Source organism: Malurus melanocephalus, unplaced genomic scaffold (assembly GCF_030028575.1).
Source record: "Malurus melanocephalus ecotype Western Australia unplaced genomic scaffold, MMel_1.1 scaffold_329, whole genome shotgun sequence".
In the NCBI taxonomy this organism is placed as follows: domain Eukaryota; kingdom Metazoa; phylum Chordata; class Aves; order Passeriformes; family Maluridae; genus Malurus; species Malurus melanocephalus.
In genome coordinates, this window is record NW_026623561.1 from 181,828 (window position 1) to 202,451 (window position 20,624).

The 20,624-nt window shown below is 36.2% G+C and overlaps 1 protein-coding gene across 3 annotated transcripts in view; it reads left to right on the forward strand.

Annotated features, from left to right (window-relative positions):
* ATP9B (ATPase phospholipid transporting 9B (putative)) overlaps positions 1-20,624 on the forward strand; it is a 153,339-nt gene that overhangs the window by 10,345 nt on the left and 122,370 nt on the right. For all 3 annotated transcript variants that reach the window (XM_057377889.1, XM_057377886.1, XM_057377887.1), the window contains exons 2-4: positions 4,706-4,879; positions 14,988-15,138; positions 18,564-18,677. In XM_057377889.1, coding sequence (XP_057233872.1) covers positions 4,706-4,879; positions 14,988-15,138; positions 18,564-18,677 — 439 coding nt within the window. The remainder of the gene's footprint in view (positions 1-4,705; positions 4,880-14,987; positions 15,139-18,563; positions 18,678-20,624) is intronic.

Here is a 20,624-nt window from a genome sequence, read left to right on the forward strand (position 1 = left end):
ATCCTGCAAATATTATCACATTTACAAACTAGATTTAAATACTGAGCATATTTGTGAATGTTTGTTCGTCAAATCTCTCTCCCATGATTCTCTTGCTAATGGAAACACATTACTCTGTTGCTGTTGTTTATAAAAGATACTATTTTGCAAATTAGACACTTGTTAACTTTGTATCAAAGTAAAAAGGATGTGTTACTTTGTGATATCTTGTACACTCCRCTACAGCTGGCAGACCGATTTCCCTAGGTGGTGTTAAAAAACACCATTATTTGGCTGTCCAAGAATAAAACAAAATGCGACATAAAGCTTTCTATTAAAACCATGTAATTAGAAAAGATGATAAAAGCATTGAACAGGAGTCTTTAAACACAGGCCTGTCCTGCTGGAAGTCTAAAAATAAAGTAATATCTTGAGGTTTTTTCTAAGCAGTGTTTTTATTACCTAGTGCTAATCTAGTTTGAGAGCAATCAATATAATTTGGTATAATATGGATGTTAATGTGTAATACTCCTGTGTTTTGTGAAGAGAATTTTTTGTAGAAAGTTTTTTTCTGAATGTCCATGAAGAATAATAGTAAGAGAAAATACAGTGCTAGACTGTCAAACTAAACATCAAATATGGCTTTTTGCAAACAGTATTGTGAAGATCAAGTTTTACATGTTTGTTTGAAACTTTTTTTTTTAAGTTGGTGCTCTTAGAAGTTATTTGGAAAGCATTTTCCATGCCATATTTTCACATAAATAACTTTCTGGGAACTCATAACTTTTAACATTAGCACAATTTATTTTAGTTAGAACCTTTGATTGCATTTTCCACAGTATGGTAGTGGTTTTAGACTATTTGAAATTGATGAAGATTACTTGTCACCAGATACGTAGGGTTCCAATACTCAGTTGACTTGCAGTTGGTTGTGGGAGGTGTTTTTTATTATTATTTCTAGTTATGCAATATTTTCTAGTCTGGTCTGAACACATTGTTAACATCCCTTAATGGTGTTCCATACTAAGTGATTCCAAGGAGGTGCAGAAATCAGAGTATCACCTGCCAAAGAAAAGAGGAAGTGTCTTGCTAAAGATTTGTTAAACAATAGTGGATTTGGGGCTTTSTGTTGCCCTTCCTTAGTAGAGTTTACTTCTTCACTGTGTTGATACCAATTTATTGTATTGCCAGTGTAAAGTACATGGTGTACCTTTTCAATACAAATCCAATATTCAATCCCCCCTTTCCTTCCCTCCCTTTCCTGACATCCAAAAAGGTTAATAATTTATTTAATATATATTCTTGTATATGATAGGGCTCAACACAGAAAATCTATGAGGAAAGAAATATGTTTCAGTTTGTTCCCATTGCCTCTAGTCCTGTGATTGGGCAGCACCACTGAGGGCAGCCTAGATCAGTAATCTTCACAACTTCCCTTCAGGTTTATAGACAGTAATAAGATCCTACTGTGCCCTGTCTTCCTCAGGGTGAGTGGAGCTTGAAAGTGACCTTGCAGTGACATCTGCCAGGTTCCTCAGCCCTTGTGGGTGCATCCCATCAGGGCCCACAGACTTTTAAATATTTTTATACATAAATATAACATATGTTATATGTTATTATATATTATATATTGTATATTTTATTAAATATATTTTATCATATATATAATATTATATTATATGAAATTATATAAGTGTATTGCTATTCAGTTTGCTTGAGTGCTCCCTGACTCATCTTCCTATCTTTAGGCTTTCTTCCTGCTCTCTTAGACCTGGGACTCCTGAAAGTCAGTCTTGCTAATCAAGACTGAATCAAAGAAGATACCTAGTACCTCGGCCTTTTCTATGTCCTCTGTAACTATATCCCCTGTTTTATTCAGCCATGAGACCACATTTCCTTAGTTTTCCTTACTTTAGCTATGTACTTAAGAACTTCTTGTCTTTGACATCCCTGGCTGGATTCAATCACATTTGGCTATAGTATTCCTTTTCCAGCTTTGTCCCTGGAAACTTGGACAATATTTCTGTATTTCTCCCAGGTTTCCTGTCCCTATTTCTAGCCTCTGTGCAATTCATTTTTGTGTCTGAGTTTGGATATCTCCTTGTTTGTCCAGTCAGAGCTGTCCCATCAGATGGGAATCTCTTGAACATGCTGATCCTTGAATACTAACCAGCTTTTTGGGGCCGCTCTCCTCTCCAAGACCTTATTCCATGGGACTCTTTCAAGCACTTCTTGAAAAGGCTGAATCCGCTCTGAATTCCAGGATCATGAGCTTGATTGCCACCTTCCTCCCTGCTCTCAGGGTCTTGAACTCCATCATCTCATGGTCACTGCAGCCAAGGCTGTGTTGACCTTCACATCTCCAGTGAGTCCCTTCTTACCTGGTGAGTATGAGGTTCAGCAGAGCATCTCTTCTCATGGGCTCTTCCTGAATATTTAGAGGAGGAAGTTGTTGTCAAAGTGCTGTAGGGCCCTCCAAGATTGCCTGTGTCTTTTGCGTTGTTCCTCCAGCAGATACCAGGGTGGTGGAAGTTCCCCATGAAGACCAGGTCTTAAGAACATGAAGCTGCTCCTCTTTGTCTGTAAAGGACCTCACTTGCACATTCTTCCTGTTCACGTGGTCTGTAGCAGACTGAAATATTGCCTTTATGTGTCCTCTCTTTGCTCCTAACCCAGAAGCTCTCAGTTGCCTCCTCATCCATCCTAAGCAGATGGTCACTCATATAAAGAGGATGAATTTCAGGTTTTTTGAAGTACTTTTATGTAGATTTGGTTTAGGTTGCTGTGGAGAAGATGGGACAGTCCCAGTATTGTATATGTAAGAGATKACTTTAAATACAGCTTCATAAAAATTAAACTTACTAATTCTGAGTAACAGTGCATCTTCTTTCAATCATCTTCCCAAAGGTATGAAAGGATGAAATGAGTAAGTTAGTCAATTTGCATGCACTTAGGGGAATTTTCTTACTAAATTTTCTCGTGTTTTGTTTTAGCTTAAAAAGCATTYGAGAAATGTAAAATTAGAGCGGATAATAGTTTTTGGAGAGGAAAGGACCATTGTTAGCTTCATGTTGTCTCTAAGGGTCCCACAGGCAAACCTTGACTCACTGAATGTTTTTGTGTAGAATTACAAGATTAACTATAATGTTTTCATAATTAAAACCAAGATGCTGATGAGTTGTGTAGAAAGTGAAGCTCAAAGGCCTGCACACATAAGGATAGACATCAGGAAAGCAGATTGAAGAAGCTCAGTGGAAATACAAAGTCTACTTCCATGAAAACTCAGTCACTTGTGTCTGATATAAGTTTTCCAAAGTAACTTCTATTTAATGAAATCTTTTAAAGAATCCCTTGAAAAGTAGGAAGTTGCAACTTTGTGTGCACAGATTATGTAAAAAAAAGAATTTCCCTGAAATTGTTTATATTGTGATTGACAGTGATTGATGGCAGGCCTTTTGCTGCATTACACAATTTTAACTAAAATCACAGTATCTTGTTAATGTGTTAACAAAAACACATGAGATGCTTAGATAAAAATATCTCTCTAATAAAATTCCTCATAGCAAAAATTAAATTGTTACTTTAGGATATTCCCAGTAATAAAAAGTGATGTATTGGCATGCTGGTTTTGCTTGGCCTGGTTTTTGGTAGCAGTGGGGCCACAAAGATAGCTCCTGTGACAAGCTTCTGGAAGCTTCCACCATGTCCAGCAGAACCAATCACTGATGCCTCGATGCCTCTGAAGATGGACGTGCTCCTGGCCAAGGCTGGGTCAGTTGGAGATGTTGGTTACATCTCTGTGATAACATATTTAAGAAGAAGTCAAAATAAATTGCACACACAGTTTTTCCTAGCCAGATGAGAGGAGGAGGTGAGAACATGTGAGAGAAACAATRTGGAGACACCAAGGTCAGTGGAGAAGGAGGGGGTGAGGTGCTCCAGGTRCCAGAGCTGAGATTCCTCTGCAGGCCCTGGTGTGACCATGGTGGAGCAGCTGTGCCCCTGCACCCCATGGGATCCATGGGGAATCAGAGATCCATGAACAGCCCGTGGGGGAGGTGCCCACGCTGGAGCGTGTGGATGCCTGGAGGAGGCTGTGCCCAGTGGGAGACCCATGGACAGAGATGACCCTGCTTCCAGGCTGGAGCAGCCTGTCCTTGGAGGACTGCACCCTGTGGACAATTGACCCACACCAGAGCAGCTTTGGGAGGATTGTCTGCCCATGGGAGGAACTCACATTGTAGCATTTATGGGAGAATTGCTGCTCGTGAGGTAGACCCACATTGGAGAGGTTCATGGAAAACCGTCTCCCATGGGAAGGAGCCCATGGTGCAGCAGGGATGGGGCTTCTTCTTTCCCTCAGCTGCAGAAGATCACAGTGACGAACTGACCAAAGCCCCCCTGAACTGTTGGTGGGAAGGAGGAAAGGGTTGGGGGAAGAAAAAGTGTCTGTCTTTAAGGGCTTATTTTACTTCTCATTATCTTCCTCTATCTCTGTTAGTAATTAATTCACTTTTTAACTTTATGTTGAGCCTGTTTTGCCCTTGGAGTGTTTCCTTTCAATCCTTGTCTTAACTCATGACTGCTTAGTAAATCTTTTTTCTCTCCTGTGCCCTGCTGTGTTAGGGGAGAGCAGGTGAACAGCTGTCATGGATGCCTGGCGTTTGGCGAGCATCAAACCATGATGATTGGCTATTTATTTAGTGCTTCTATTTCATTTTGCCAGGTACCAAGTGGAAGATGAGTCCTCTCATTTGGATGAAATGCCACTAATGATGTCAGAAGAAGGTTTTGAAAATGATGAGAGTGATTACCATACTCTACCAAGAGCCAGAATTTCTCAAAGAAGAAGAGGCTTAGAATGGTTCATCTGTGGTGGCTGGAAATACCTTTGCACTAGGTTTGTCACATACTACTACTTGTAATTAAACTTTTTAACAAATTAAATAGTGACTTTGTATTGTGTGATATGTRCAGAGTACAGAACACAGAATAATTTGCTTGTCCTGAATATTTTGATTTATTTGTCTGCATTTTCCCTATTAGGAATTGCTAACTGTTAAAAACAGTTCTGGAGAGCTGATGCTGTTGTGCTTCTCCTGTCTTCTGGGCTGACTTGCAAGAGAGATCATGAACTAAATTTGTATTAATCTGAGGTCCATAATTTGTCATGTAATCCGGGTTTTCAGTTTTACTCAAAMTTACATCAGGGCAAGGGGTTAAGTCTTTTGAGGAATTTAGTGTGTTAAGTTGACAACATATATAAATTTACTGATGTTGCTGAAAGGAAAAAGCAAATTCATTAACAAATGATTAGTTAACCCTTCAACTTTAAAGGTTAAAGTATAAATGTAACTGGTTGTCTTGGAGTGAATTACAACTGGAATTAGGTCTTGTGATTTGATTCTTATTTAGAAACCTTCTGTGCCAATATTTACCCTATGCAAATACCTTGGAATAGTAATTTTCTAATGAATTGTTAGTAAAACTTCTAAATAGAGAAATTTCTATTAGGATTATTAAAAATCTTCTTTTTTCTTTAATTTGGAATGATAAAATCTGAGAATCAGTCAAGTGAAATGAGTGAAGCATTTTCAGTGAATTTAAATGATGAATGCTTTTTTGGCAGATGGTTTTAGAATTGATTTAGACAGAAGTCCTCAGAGGTGTTTTTCATGGCACTTTAAGAAGCCTGTTGTTTTACCTAAGCAAAGCTGTGTTTATTCACCTTCAGTTTTTGAAATARTTGTTACAAAGCTTTAAAAAATATCTGTGTTGATTTCTGTTTTATATAATAATTTAACAAAAGCTCATGGTTTGTTAATTTTATAGGGAGTAACTGTTCGGAAGGTAGAAGGAGGGAAGTAAGGTTGTAAGGTTTACACAAGTAGTGTTTGTATATACAAATGGGTTTTGTAAACAGTATTTCTGTCACAGAACTACATTGTAATTGTTTAAAACAAAATATAWGTACTTAAAGAAAGTGTTTATCTTTTGGATGTTTCTTAAAATTGAGATACAGAACTGAATTCATATAAAGTGTTTGGAAGGTAAGTATTAGTGATTGTTAGTTACTGTGATTGTATTTCTGTAAGTTTCATGAAAACAGGCAGATGAGCAAAGACTATACCCTGACAGAGAATTTACAGTGTTTGGATAGAGACAGACAATTGTAAGATGAGTTTATGTTGGAATTAATTTAAAATTGTATGAGAATGTCACAAGAAACTGTCATTACTGCTGAWGATTGCAGAATTTCATGTTCCTGCTTGCTTTTTAAAATCGAAAGGTACATCTCAGCTTTCAAGCCTAGAAACTTTCAAAYTTGTTCTTTAAATTACTTGAGTCATATTTGTGATGAATTTTTGAGAAAGAAAAGAGAAAGGAAATTGCACTGTGGATTTTGGGGGTGTTTTTGCTACACTCTATACATACCTTACTGCTAATATAGGTGTATAAAAGAARATTCTTCACCAAGGAGAAGGCTTTAGTGGAGAATGACTTCTGCTTTGCTGATTTCCTCAGCTGAATTTGGACCCAATGAAGAGTCCMTATTGTCTTGCATTTATACCTGCAGGCATTTTAATCGCATTAGTGTTCTCTATAACAAAACATCATAGCAGATAATTTTCATTTTTCATGGAAAAAGTAATGAAAAAATTACCACTAGGTTCTTGCACAAGCTTGAAATTTCAGTTGGATATTAACAGACAGAAGATACTCTTCCAGGAAAGCTGCTGATACTTGCTTAGATGAGGTAGGGAAAATGATGTGTAAGGAAGATTAATCCTSTGGTATCTTATCTACTGGTCCAGTTAGGCTGGGTAGAAACCTCATCTTGGGTGAGCATTTCTGAGTGAGTGGGTAAATCACTGTCCTTGTATTAGGAAGGTTTCATCTGGGCTGAGAGTATCACTGAGGCTTTGTAATTGATAAAAGTCAGGGATGTGCAGTCAGTGTAAGTTACTCTTTTTGATGGTTTCTCATTATAATAGAACTTTGTAAATATTTGCTGGGGCTCACAGAATAGTTGATATTTTGAAATGCCTATTTTCAGTTGATAAAATTACTTAGGATCATGTGAAAAATCATGCAGGAAACTTGGAGGCTGCTGTGTTGTGATACCTGCAGTTATTTACTTACACAGTGTAGTAGAATTGGAGTGTTTATGGAGTGTAAAGTATTGGTTTGGGATACAATTGTGTATTGATGCCTTCACACTTGAAATGGAGAGGAACATGGGAGAAAACTATTGCCATGTGAGTTGGTGTATACATGTTATATGGACAACTGAAACTTATTTGCAGAAGRCAGAGTTCTTTTAAGTCTAATGTAAGATTAAAGCAGTCTGAGACAGTTYAGCTAAACAGAATTTACAATTTCACCCTGTTTTTGTGGAAATCAGTACCTCATAYCTGTGTCTGGGTGAAGTTGACATCTCAATTTCAACATCTAGAATTTCTTTTTGTGCTTTAAATGAAATTGTAGAATTTTCAAAGCTGTGGCAGAAAGATGAACACCATAAAAGACTAGGCCTTAGTCTGGAGCTGAGCTCAGGGGCCCCTGATTTCTTTTGGGTTCTCAGTGAAAGTCTTGTGTTTGTGTTCAAAATCACTTTGCTTGTTGCAAACAAACAAAAGCCCCCCCCATACCCCAGTTGGGGCTTTTGGCTGTCTTGCATTGTTTGGATTAGTCTCATTTTTGTGAGAGGAAATTTTCCATCTCTTACTTTGCTGCATTAAAATTTTATATTTTATAGATTTTTGTTGCTATGTCACAAACTGTTACTTTTTAGTCAAAAAAGTTTCACCTGTTTTGCGGAAGCAAATATGGAAGGTTTGACAAGGTTCAGTGTACTTGAAAAATGATTCTGTAAAAATCTTTTATTCAGCCTTTAACTTCAATTTAGACAATAGACTTGTTGATCAGAACTGAATGGTGTGAGCTTTATTTGGAAAGCTGCAGCTCTTTGAAGAGTTTGTACATTTGCAAGAAAAAAAATCATAATGAAATAAAATGTCGTCTTTGATTTTGAACAAACTGAAGACTTAATTCAACCAGTATAACTTTTAACTTCAGAAACTGCTTGTTTCTTGCTTTCATAGCACAGTTAAAAGAAAACTTCGTGATATAGCAGCTGTTTTGTGGTTGTAATCATTTCCCCTTTAACTTACAAATTCCCTTCAAGATTGTGAAATTATAATGCACATAGATCAATACTCTGGAGTTCTTTGGGCTGGATTGATTTCTTTCTCATGAGATTTACATTCCACTTGTTATCAAAAACCACTTTGTCTCTATGAAAATGGTGCCATTGAATGGCATTTCCATATGAAGTGAAGGGGATATCAAATGCTAGGATTAATTTGGGCTCTAAGATGGCCTGTACGCTTTCAATTAATCTGCAACGCATTTGTTATGCAGAAGCATGGGAAAATGCTGATCTTTTSAGAATGACATGACCAGTGTGTTGCTTTTGGCCTGATTACTGAAGCTACCTGTTGAGTACAATAATTACAGTATGTTTTCTTTGCAGAACTAGTTTCTGCTACTTAAAACCTAATAAGGAAAAGCTGACCCTTGCAGACAATATAGAGCTTTTATATTATCTTTCCATTCTGATGAAAATGCTGTTTTGTGAAAGATACTGGCAGTTAAGCTTGTAGGATAAAAGTAATGAAAAGAGRGAATAAAAGAAGCCTTTATTATTAGAGCTGCAGAGTCAGTTGAGACTTTTACTTTAGCTTTTGACTTGTAGAGATATGCTCTATTTATGAAAAAGTTAAGGGTTCTTATTTAACAATTACTCCAGATTTTGGTTTGTTGGTGGGGAGGTTTTTTGATGGGTTCTTGTTGTTGCTTTTTGTAATTTAAATATAGTATTGGCTRCTAATATGAAGACTCTGATTATTGTTCCCTCACACTAAAAAATACATTGGGGAGCAGGTTAGTARAAAGCTATTTAATAGATATGACTTGAAGTTCTTTTATAAATTATATTATTTTTCATATATACAATCTGTTATATTTATATAGACAACAGAGCTTATAACTAGCTAGAGGAAAAGGGTTTCTGTGCATGTGTTGAATTTTCGAGGCAAGGGCATTTGAAATACAAACTTAAATCAGTAAACAAGGATGTGCTTTACTTTTTTTTTTTTCCATTACTGAATCCCTAGCATCATATGTGGTTTTTACTAAAGGGTTCAGAAAAATCTGAAGTATGTCTCAATCATGTTTCATTTTTCATTATGTTTCTAGGCTCTTTGAAGCTTGGAGAATGCTAGTGTCATTTATCATACAAATTTACTGGGTACAGAAAGCCCATGAAAGGGTCTATGCCCTTGCTCAAAAAKATTTTCTCTATTGGTGAATGCTAATTTGAGATCAGCTTAGAAATGTGTTGGATATTGATAATCTGAGTTAGAAAAATATTGGGTAGACTTTATTGGTGTTAAAAATTTTAATTAATGTAAAYGTATTAGGATTTCTGAGGCCAGCATGTCTACCTTGTACTCTTTCTGTGATAAAGTAGTAATTGCTCCTGAGACTATAAATAGCAAAATCTAACTGATTTCTGGCTAACTAATCTAATTTCTAATCTAACTTTTATGGTAGTAAATCTAGTCTGGACCATGACAATACTGATTTGGGCATAACCTGTAATATTTTCAAGATCTATGACTTTCTCACATCTGAGAACTTGAGTGTTATTAGCTCTGTGTCAGTCAAATCCCTTTTATCAAAGGTATTGCAGTTATTTCCCAGTCAGACATTACTCTTATGTCTGTAYGTTTGGGCATTTTTTAAACTAATGGTCATGATGGTAGGTCTGTTGATCTGTAGCAAAAAAGGTAGTTTTAAGGAGGGGACGCTCCATGGTAAGGAAGGCAGCATAATTATTTTGCTTTAGAATGTTTAATTTTAGCAATACAGAAGTCTTTAGTGTCCAAGGCAATGATTCTACAAAAGAAACTGTGCCTAATCAAATATTCAGTCTGTTTTTAGTTCAAATTCAAAAACTGATTAAACAATGCCTGATTTCAAAGATTGTCGGGCAATTTCTGTCTACAGAAGTGTAGACAGAGCTGTCATGCTAGCACACTTTCTCCCCCCMAAAAAAATTATTTTCCTTGGACTTTTTTTCCTACRGGTCTGTCTTTATACTTCTCACTATATAACTAACTGTCTCCATACCCCTGCCCTGGAAACTAACACGTTTAAGGCTTTAGTGCTGTGAGCAGTTTCATCAAGTAAAAATCTAAGTTGGCACTAAGTGGAATCATTCTGCCTTCTGCTGCAAAGATGTGCATGACCTGCATTGTTTCAACTGTTTGAACAGTTTTTAAGACTTAAGATTGGGGATGGATATAACTGAAATAGTCCCCTTTTATTCTGCATTAGTTTACAACTGGATCGATTTGCAGGCCTGGTCTTCCCATGTAGTTGCATGAATATTTGTGCCAGCACAAAGGAAGGAGCAAGAATCCACACCTTTGTTGTGAGGGAGGGAGGTATTGGATATTTTGTCAGCAGTAGAATCTGTTCACAGTCATTAAACTGACTGTGGAACCATGACATAGAAAGACTGCTGTTCATTTAGCTTTAAAGACAAATTTAGATAATGATATTTCTGMTTTGTATGTTACTAAATAACAGGGCTGAATTTTGAAAGCTGAATTAATACTGTTACAGTTTTTGTGATAGAATAATTCTTTGTTACTGTTTTAAAGTGATTGGGAAACGTTGATGAATGGACTCCTCTTTGTAACAAAACCAAAATGCATGCTTACTTAGGATGAAACCAAATTGCTCTCTATCCTGTAGTGAAAGTTTTGAGGAGAAAATCTTAAGAACCCAGCATTTAAAATTGAAGTATTTTGAAGGTCAGCTTGTGAATTTTGATGTAGTGGTATTTCCATAACAAAGTTTTTGTTGCTTTGAGTGATTTTACTATTGCATAACTTCTAATTTTCTTTAAGAAGCACCAACTTTGAATTCTGTTCTTTGGCAAAACTCATTTGTAGCAAGCATGGGATAATGTAGACTATATACAAGAACACTTTATTTGAGATTGTGGCAGTATGAGTTATCAGCCTTCCTTCCCTGAAGTAGTTGTGTGTTCCATGATTCTGTAATAGTGAATAAACAGACTAGGAAAGGAGTTAAGAAGTTTCTAGTTGATTCCTTACCTGCGTAGAATGAATTATATCTATCACTGATGTCTGGTTCTAATGACATCTTAGAGACTGCAGCAATTGCASCCTCCGTAAGTGTCTCCTCCATCCCTGAGTTTACTCAGTATCTGTCCATGTTGTGCCCACCCTGCTTATTGATTTGCCACAGTTGAAGGCGTGTCATTACTTAGTAATGATGGACCTAGAGAATAATTGTCCTTTTCCTCTTTGCAGTTGGTTTTACGTACTTGAAACCATATTAGGTCCACRCTCAGCCTTCTGTGAACAGCTCTGTTTCTTTTGGTATCTAGTAGTCAGCCAGCCCTGCTTTCTAGAACTGTAATTATTTTATTGCCCTTGTGTGTGGTCTCTGTTTTCCCCATAGACCTGTTTGTTGAAATTTGCTGTTCAGAATGGTCCTGTAAACCAACTGAGACCATGCTAGCACTGGATTGAGAGAAAGGAATACATTCATGACTTGCTACAAGTATGCTTGTCCACGCTGAATAGATATATGCCTTTTTAACACGTGTAGTATTCTCATGCAGTAACTGAGGTGCCACTTGGTATTTCCTGGTTTGTTATTTGTGTAGTTGATTATTTCTCTGTAAACCATGTTGCACTTATACTTGTTCAATTACATTCTATATCTTTGAGGTAGTTTTTTCTAAACTGTTAAGACAGCCTTGAATTCTATACTTGTCTCTCTTCTAGTTCTTTTGTGGTCTGAAAAAGGAAATAATCAATTACCCAGTAAGTTCTAAATAAASCTTTACAGACCTTTAGTGATATTACTTTGTTTTTATATCAGCTACTCTGCAATTATGATTTTTCTAACTGCATCAATTCCAAGAAAATGTTTCTTTACTTGTGATAAATGTATTGAGAATTAAATTTTATTAGAGGCATAGAATCATAGAATGATTTGGGTTTAAACTGACCATTAAAGATCATATAATCCAGCCTCCCTGGCATGGACAGGGACACCTTTCACTAGATCAGGGTGTCAAAGCCCCAGGAGTCAAAGGAGGACATGTACTCTCAAGCTGTAGTGCAACTGGTTCTTCTCATCTTGACATGTCAGTGTTGGTAGTGACTTCTGTTTTTCTTACAGGCGTGTTCAAATACATAYGAATGGGTTGACTATACAGAATTAATCCAGTAAACAGAGCTGAGGTGATTGGAAATTAAATGTCCCTCTTGCTCCCAGATGTATTCTTCCTGTTGATTTGAATCAAATTTGTAAGAGTTTCCTAATGGTTGTTTTCTTTTTGCTGCATCAAAAATATTGCCAGTATATTCAAAAGCCTCAATAATAATTATTTCAATTTTGACTTCATCAGCTGATGTAGCTGAAATCTGCTGTTATCAGCTCACTCAACTGCAGTAGGTGAATAACCCGGAAGGCCTGGCTGCTCAGTAGCAAAACAAACTCCCAACATGATTGAGGTAACTCCTCACTGTATTAACAAATAAATACAGATAAATTCTCCTTTAGTGTATGGCATTGTAAACCAAGTATATGCAGTGTACAGCAAGTGCACTTTTCTTTGCAAATGGTCTCAGGATAGTCTTTCTGCCTCTGTGGATAGTATTAGCAAGTCTTAAGATGGTTGCTTTATATGAGTTGAGTCACATCCAAGTTTGTTCCTTGTTTTACGGCTGTTGATAACTAGCCTGTTGAGCCTCAGAGTCATCTTTCCATTTGCCAGCCTTTTGTTCCTTCTTGTGATCTCATCTCATCTGTTGGRGTWTAAGTTCTGTTTTCCTRGCCAATGCACCAAAAATGTCATGGTTTTGAACCTTGGCCAAAAGCCAAAGCACCCACAATGTTTCCTTCCCCCCACCCCATAAAAAGGCAGAGGGAAGAGAAAAAAAAAAGCCCAATTAACACTAAAATTTATGGCTTTTAGATAAGATAATACAATTGAGAGAAAGATACATCTATATACTCAAGAAATGGTCAAACAGGTTGAATAACTTAAGTTGCAAAATAGATCTATTACTAAAAACTACTAAGAATACTACCGTACTGGGGAGGGGAACAGAGATAGGGAAAAGTTTACAAGGAGAAAAAAAACCACGGATATTTTAAGACACCTGTTATTCTTTCTGTGAACCTGTCTCTCCCAGGTCACCCCTCCCCACCCCTCCATGCCTTCCCAGCGCAAGGGGGCAGGGTATAAGAATAGATCAGACTACTCATTGCGGCTGTCCATCCAGCACTGTAGGAGAAGAGTTCTTACCGCTTCAAGCTGTGGAAGTTCTTTTCCCAAGAAACAGTCAGTGTATAACTGCTGATGGCATGAGATTCTTTTTCTTCACCTCATGGAAGAAAAGGAAAAACAGTCCTCCAAGGCTGCTTTGCTTCATTCTGAGGGCAAGGCCACTCTCTCAAATCTCCTGGCAGAGCACAGCTTCTTCTAAGCATCAACTTGCTTCAGACATGGTGGGGGGGGTACCTCTTACCCCAGAACACAATTTCCTCTAAGCATCTACTCACTTCAGGCATGGGGCGGCCACCTCTTCCCCCTTTTTGGCTTATGATCAGTCCAGTCCTCAAAGGCCAGGAGAGTGCAGGGCCTCTTTTCTATACAGGTCTCCCATTGAAGAAACAGTCCTTTCGAGAGCAGCTTGTTTTCTCCATGTTCGAGCACCACAGCAACAGCATGTGTCTTCTTCTTACTGTGATCTTGGGTCTCCATTTTTTCCTTACATCTCCTCGCCCTCCTCCTCTGCCCTCCCCCAGTGCAGGGGATGATACTAACAACCTAAAAACTAATGGCGGCTGCAAACTATCTTGTTTTGAATTCTTCTTAACTACAAGACCATACGTCATCACAGAGGTGTAACTAGCATGTGCAATTGGCCCAGGCCTGACCAGCAGTCTGTCCATMAACCTCAGAGCCTCAATGGATTGGTTCTAAAACTCAGAAGGCAGGGCTCCTTTTGCTGGAGAAGAAGGAGAAAGCTTCTAGAACCTTCTCACAGGAGTAATCTTTTTGGTTTCTTGGTCCCATCCCTCCACCACCRAAAAACCRGGCCGTGCAAAACCAGGATCTCATCTCATCATGTCATCTCATCATTCCTGTGCAAAATGCTGTTGTTTGTTTAATGATTGCTTTGAGCTCTTCTCTATCTCAYTGCTCATGGTTTAAACTTCTTCAGTAGATTTGTAAGCTGGTTGGGCAAGGATGCTGTTCCTTTCTTCTGTGAACTGAARTTCCTCCATTGCAGATCATTCTGCAATCTGCAATTGCATAGTGGGTTTGTTTTGAATGGTTGTTTTTCTGTTTTTGTTTGCTTGTTTTTGTTTTTTAAAATATTTGACAGTGTGGCATTAGCAGTGGTGTGGAGGAAACTGAAGATTAGCAAATTATGTGGTAATTGTATCCAAAGCTGCTGAAATAYTTTGAACTATATTGAACAGAAGCCTTATTTCCTCTTCAATCGTGAGCATAATCTGAGAGTTAATAATGCAAGATAAAGAGTTTAGCCAAAAGACTGAAAGTTATGATGCAGAGTCTTACTAAATAGAATTTTTTTGAATCTGTGTGTAARGGTAAGGTGTGGTGAAACTTGTCATTATCGTATTAGGATTTTCTGTAAAGAATTTGCAGGTGGTTATATACGTGTATGTATGAATAAGTTAAGTACTGTGTAATTGCTCTAAATATTAGAATTTAACAATATGCTTCCTTATTTAGATGTGGCAAGCATTTTTAAGTCTGTTTTTCATAGGTATTTTCCTTTAGAGGTTCCAGGTTTGAAAACTGTGATCTGATACATCACATTTTTAGCTTGAAATTAAACAATTTTCTTTCTTTTCAGTTGTTCTGATTGGCTCATAAACATTTGTCGAAGAAAGAAAGACCTGAAAGCTCGCACAGTGTGGCTTGGGTGTCCTGAAAAGTGTGAAGAAAAATACCCCAAAAATGCCATAAAAAATCAAAAGTACAACATCTTCACATTTATACCTGGGGTAAGGCTACTAAACACTTTCTGGTGTTGGGCTGACTCTATCTTTTAGAGTGTTTTTTAACTATTCTGTGAAAAGATAATTTTATTTCCCAGATTATTTTTTTTCTTTTTATATTTGTCTTAATGTCTTCAATGGATATTGGCAGTTGAGAGCAAGGTTGCATTTTTATTAAGTTATTYTGTTTTCAAAGGGATATTTACTAAATTGCAGTCTGTATGATTGAGTGGTTGGAATTCAGTGAAGCTTTTGAAACTTGATATGGGTTTCTTTGCACTTTTCTATTCATCATTACAAATTTGTAATCCTTTTTTAAAAAGAAGCACTTCAGCATGCAAAGGACTGACTTCAATTGAGAAGTTCATAGTTGAAAATGACAATTTAGTCCCATGGATATTTTCTCATACTCCTTACCACTGAAAGCATAATAAATAATGAATTCTGAAATGTACAACTCCTTAAAGAACAAAAAAAAATCTTCAATTTGTAAATAGGCCTAGTTTAGTACTTTTCGAGTTGACTTTGTTATTGCAATTTTTTTGCAGATCTTTTTGACTTTGAATGCAGTTCTTCAGGAAATATTCCTGTTGTGAAGTGGAAATGCTTTTTTGTCACTTTTTCCTAAGAAGCCATATTGGCATAAGTGCCTTAATTTCAGTTTTTTCCTTGTAACATACACAGTATATGAAGAAAAAGAAGACATTACAGTTTTGTCTAGTTCATACTTCTGCAATTTTTTYTTGTTACAATGAAATTTTGCAGCAGAGAAGCAACTTCTGAAATTCAGTAGTTAAAACCYAAACCCATATCCTACTGTGTGTGATAAATTTTACTATTACAGTTTGATTCATATTTTTACTAATTCCATCCAAGAGTCCTATGTCCCATTGCAAAACCAGAATGCATACAGACATGCTTTGTCTTAATTTTTTTTTATTTAAGTGATCCTGCTGGTTTATAAAAGTATTGATTCTATTCTTCTGGCCTCTTTGGTCCAATGACTGGAAGGTGTTTTCTAATGCATTTCCTTATTAAAACAACAAAAAAAATAATGGCCTTGTAATTAAGACTGATCTCCTGTCAGGAAAATAAAATGTCACTTATCACATGTGGATAAAATATTCCCATCATTATTGCACAAAGTAAATGTTTTCTTCCAAAGTTTAAATTATTAAATACACTGAAATTGGTTAAGCCATATATGCTTTCCTAAAGGTCACGGAATTCATTAAGCATATAGTAAGCCATTGATTATTGCAACTAGAAATCTGCAGTGTGGATTACAAATCCTGAACCAGATTCATGTTTCCTATACGGATCAGACATAGTTTGCAATTCCCTATTGTGAGAGAGAATGTTTGTTCCTTTTTGATCTTTTAAAGACCTTGGTTTTACCCAATAGGCCAAATCAGATTTTTAATTTGGTGCTAGTATTTGAAAACTCAGTAGTAACTTCAAAATGAAGTGAGGTCCTAAATGTAAAGCCCAAAAGTTGGTGAAAATGAAATGTTTTCAGACTTTAATTTTAGGCATAAATTAAGACAATTCATTGATTATAATACTGTGTAGCTGTCTTTTTTTATGCTGCTTTAGTGGAAGTAATTTGTAGGGAACAGAATTGTATTGCTTGCAAACCCATAAATATAACTAAGTCATAAATATTGACTCCAGGGAGCTACTGTGGTTGAAATTTTCGTTATGTGAAATTTTTTGTTCTGTTGTATGGGGTTTTTTTTTTTACTTTTATCTGGCAGTGGATAATATTCAATGGTTTTGTTTCCAAATACAAACTTAAAATAATATTTAGATTAACAGAATTTTATTTGCTGGCTAAAAGAACTGTAACATTTCCAAAATAYCACCTAATTTCTGAACATTTCTATAAAATACTTACTGCTTCTCCCTCTATACCATCCTGTTCATTTTCCATTTACAATTTCATATACCTCTTGATACAGCTGCTTAGGAATTTTGCATGAGTTTCCATAAAACAAATCTTCTGTGATGGRCAGGTTTTGAAGATACCTCTCCTAAACTTCAAGGCAGTAGTTTTATTAATTTGACGTAGCTGGAGCCTTTTCGATTTGTTTAACTGGACTGAAGTGCTTAACTTTGTATTGAAGGAATGTCAGTGGCCTGCCAGGATTCAAAATATTTGTAGGAAGGTGGTTTTTAACTTCTACCTTCTCCTGCAAGATCTGCACCTCCCAAAGTACTCTGTGGACTTTTCTTTGACCTGATGTATCAAGTTTTTTTAAACAGTTAAACATATAGCTAGAAATGGACCATATAAACTTCATCACAATCAACATAAGGTATAGGCTCAGCCTGAAATTGTTTCATTTTGGAAGAAAGCTCAGACCCTTCCTACAAATTCAGATTTGACTTTTTTACCTTTACAATTTTGTTGCTAAGTCATGAAATAGTATTCCATGCACTTGACAAAAATCTTATTCTTGGAGGTTGTTTAGTCTCTAGCTGAACTGGCAATTTTGAGGTACCACCACTTTGTTRTGCGTGCCAGAAATGAACTTAAAARTKAACTTTTCTGCATATTTTTTCCTTGTGCATAATTTTTTGCATAATAAAGTAATAATGTTGGAGTGGTAAGAGCAATAAATATGAGTCAAATAACATTGATTTTTATGCAGAAGTCATTGTAGTATTAACTGAATTGTAAGATTAAAAGATGTAAATGATCTTTAAATGTGTCTTTTTGATYTATTTTGAATRTTTTATCTTTGAAATAATTGGTTATTCATTTTTTTCAAGTCTCAATGTTCCAAGTTCAGTAACCACTTTACTTAATGCTGCTGGAAATGCCATGTTACCCTGGGTTACTGAAGAAATATGTGAAGTCTTTGAAGATTAAAAATTCTGTGAAATGAATAATGTTCTTAGCATTGTAATTATGAGCAAAGCAATCTTGAGAACATGTGCTTGCTGAAGTGGTGCTTTAAATTACCAAAGGAATCTCTTCATCTGTCATTCCTTTGGGACAATATATTCTGTGATAAGTTTACTGTGGCTGCACTTGAGAGTTGGATAATTAGCTTTGAGTTTAGACCAAACCTTTGGTTTATTAATAAATATAGCTTAGTTCCTATATTTAAATACTTGCACAGTGATMTTGATATATATTCCAGTTTTCAAAATACCGAAAATTTAGCAAATTGCTTTTTCAGAGTGAAAAGTGGCAATAATATCAAAGGATTTTTTTTCAACATAAATAGTAGTATGATGTTAATAAAATTTGATAGTGGGTGATGATATATAACATATATCTGTGCTACATAAATACTGTAATAGTGCCATCTATAATAGCATGACATATGATGCTTTTGTATCTCCTATAATGAAAAAGTGTACTTTATATATATTGTGGGTACAAATTGTAATTCATTTATCTATTTTCTTTTTCATTTTAGGTTTTATATGAACAATTCAAGTTTTTCTTGAATCTCTATTTTCTCGTCGTGTCCTGCTCACAGTTTGTACCAGCACTGAAAATAGGCTACCTGTACACATACTGGGCTCCCCTGGTAAACAGAAAAATACTACTGACTAGAAGTTYTGGGGTTTTAATTTCAGTGAAAGGTTTATGTCTGCATTCATGGCATAAACCTGCAAYGGGTAAACTGCAGTGGTCAAACAACATAACAGAAGTGAAATGCTTGTTTGAAAGCTGTTGTTTGATAACCCTCCCTTCCACATGCCTACTTTTCCTCTACCCCACAGGCTATAGGTCATTTTTGTTAACCAGTTAGGCTGAGTGTGTAGTGCTCCATTCTGCCTGCTGGTCACTAGAGAGGTTTTAAAAACAAATAAAAAAATCTCCAGCTACTTAAGAAAACTACTGGGTAATATGGGTAATTAGCATGTTAAATTTCTTTCCGTTTATTGTTATTTGGTAAATATTTTGTGTTTTCAGCCTAGGTCAGAATTGCAAGCATAAWTTTTTTCCATTCCTTCTGTTACCAGTTTTGATCACAACCTTTTCTCACAAAAAATGACATAAAATATTTTAAGCCATGGACAAATCAGGAGGAAGTTGTGCATTGAAAATAAGTTATTAATTAAACATGCTTCTCCTAATTGATCATCCTRCCAGTTGCACTGGCTCCCTTTTTATACATCTTTTTATTATTGAACCYTCTGCAGTATTTTCTTGGGAAACTGTTCAAACCACTTGCTTCTGACTCAGGTTTCCTAAGATTTGAAAACTATGTGCTCTTCAGAGGAGACTTTTTTGGTAGTCTGCCAGCTGTATTACCATGCTTTGGAATTATTTTCTAATTTGTAACCAGATCATTACCTTTTGTTTCATCTTCCCAGTCCGTCCACACTAGGTTTAAAGGCAGGAAAAACAAATGTCTTAACTTTTTTAAAAAATAGGTATTTTTTCAGCATTTATTCTCAGTGGTATTCAAGAAGAAGAGTGACATGCTGACTACTTGAGTAAAGGTCGTTCTTAACAAGTCAATAGAGTAAATATTCTGGATTGATTTCATTGTTTTAATTGTTGTAACATGTCCTTTTTAACTATGGATAAATGGAGAGACTGTCCTGGTGCTCTTCCCACCTCTCTGTTCAGACAAGTTTTTGCTTCTGCTGCAACAAAAAACACTTTCAAGACAGAAAGCTTGTTCAACAGTGAGATTTGAAATGGATATTTACAAAGGTCTTTGGCTCTGACACAGTAAGAAAAGACAGAAGTGAGCCCTGTCTGGTAGTTGCTCAATTCATGATGTGCTGTGCGCAGCACTATGCATTAGTGGGGTAGTAAGAAAAAAATCCCAGCAAACCCTTAGCATCTCAGCCCATTTCTACCCTTCTCAAAGAAGGGAGAAAATACTGTATTTTGCAAATACCAGTAATCTGTTCTTTATAGATRCATTTGTCTTGTTCAAGGCTATTCTGAATTATGTACTCTCGTTTTCACATACAGCATGAAAATACCAGTATGTCAGTATCTTTTTTTGCTAAACCTACTTGTTTCTACTTTAATAGCTTTTCTACTATTAACCAACCCCCAAGTAAAAGAGAGCAATTAAATGTTGAGTAAAGCTCAGTTTCTAGGAGGAAAATACAAAACATTTTAGTCAGATCTGTTGGGCTGCTTTTGCTGCTTAACAGATAGGTTTAGGAGGTTTTTTTTCAAAGTTTTTTTGTAACTGCTGATAAATCCTCAGTAATAATCAGAGGAGTAGCTGTGACTTGTATTTTCTCTCAAGATTTTAAAGGAAAATTGTTTGCTCTGATACATAAAACCCAATGAATGGAAGCTGACTATTGCTAGAAGTGTTTGGGGTTTTTTTTGGCTGTGTGTGTGGGTTTTGTGAGTTGTTTCATTAGGGGTTTTTTTTTTTTTGACTTTGGTTTATTTCAACAGTTTTTACAACAGGTGGGATACTCTTAGATCAAGCCCCAAAGTTCCTTGAACAAGACTACTTTGCGAATATTTGTCAATTGCTCTAGAGAATGGACTT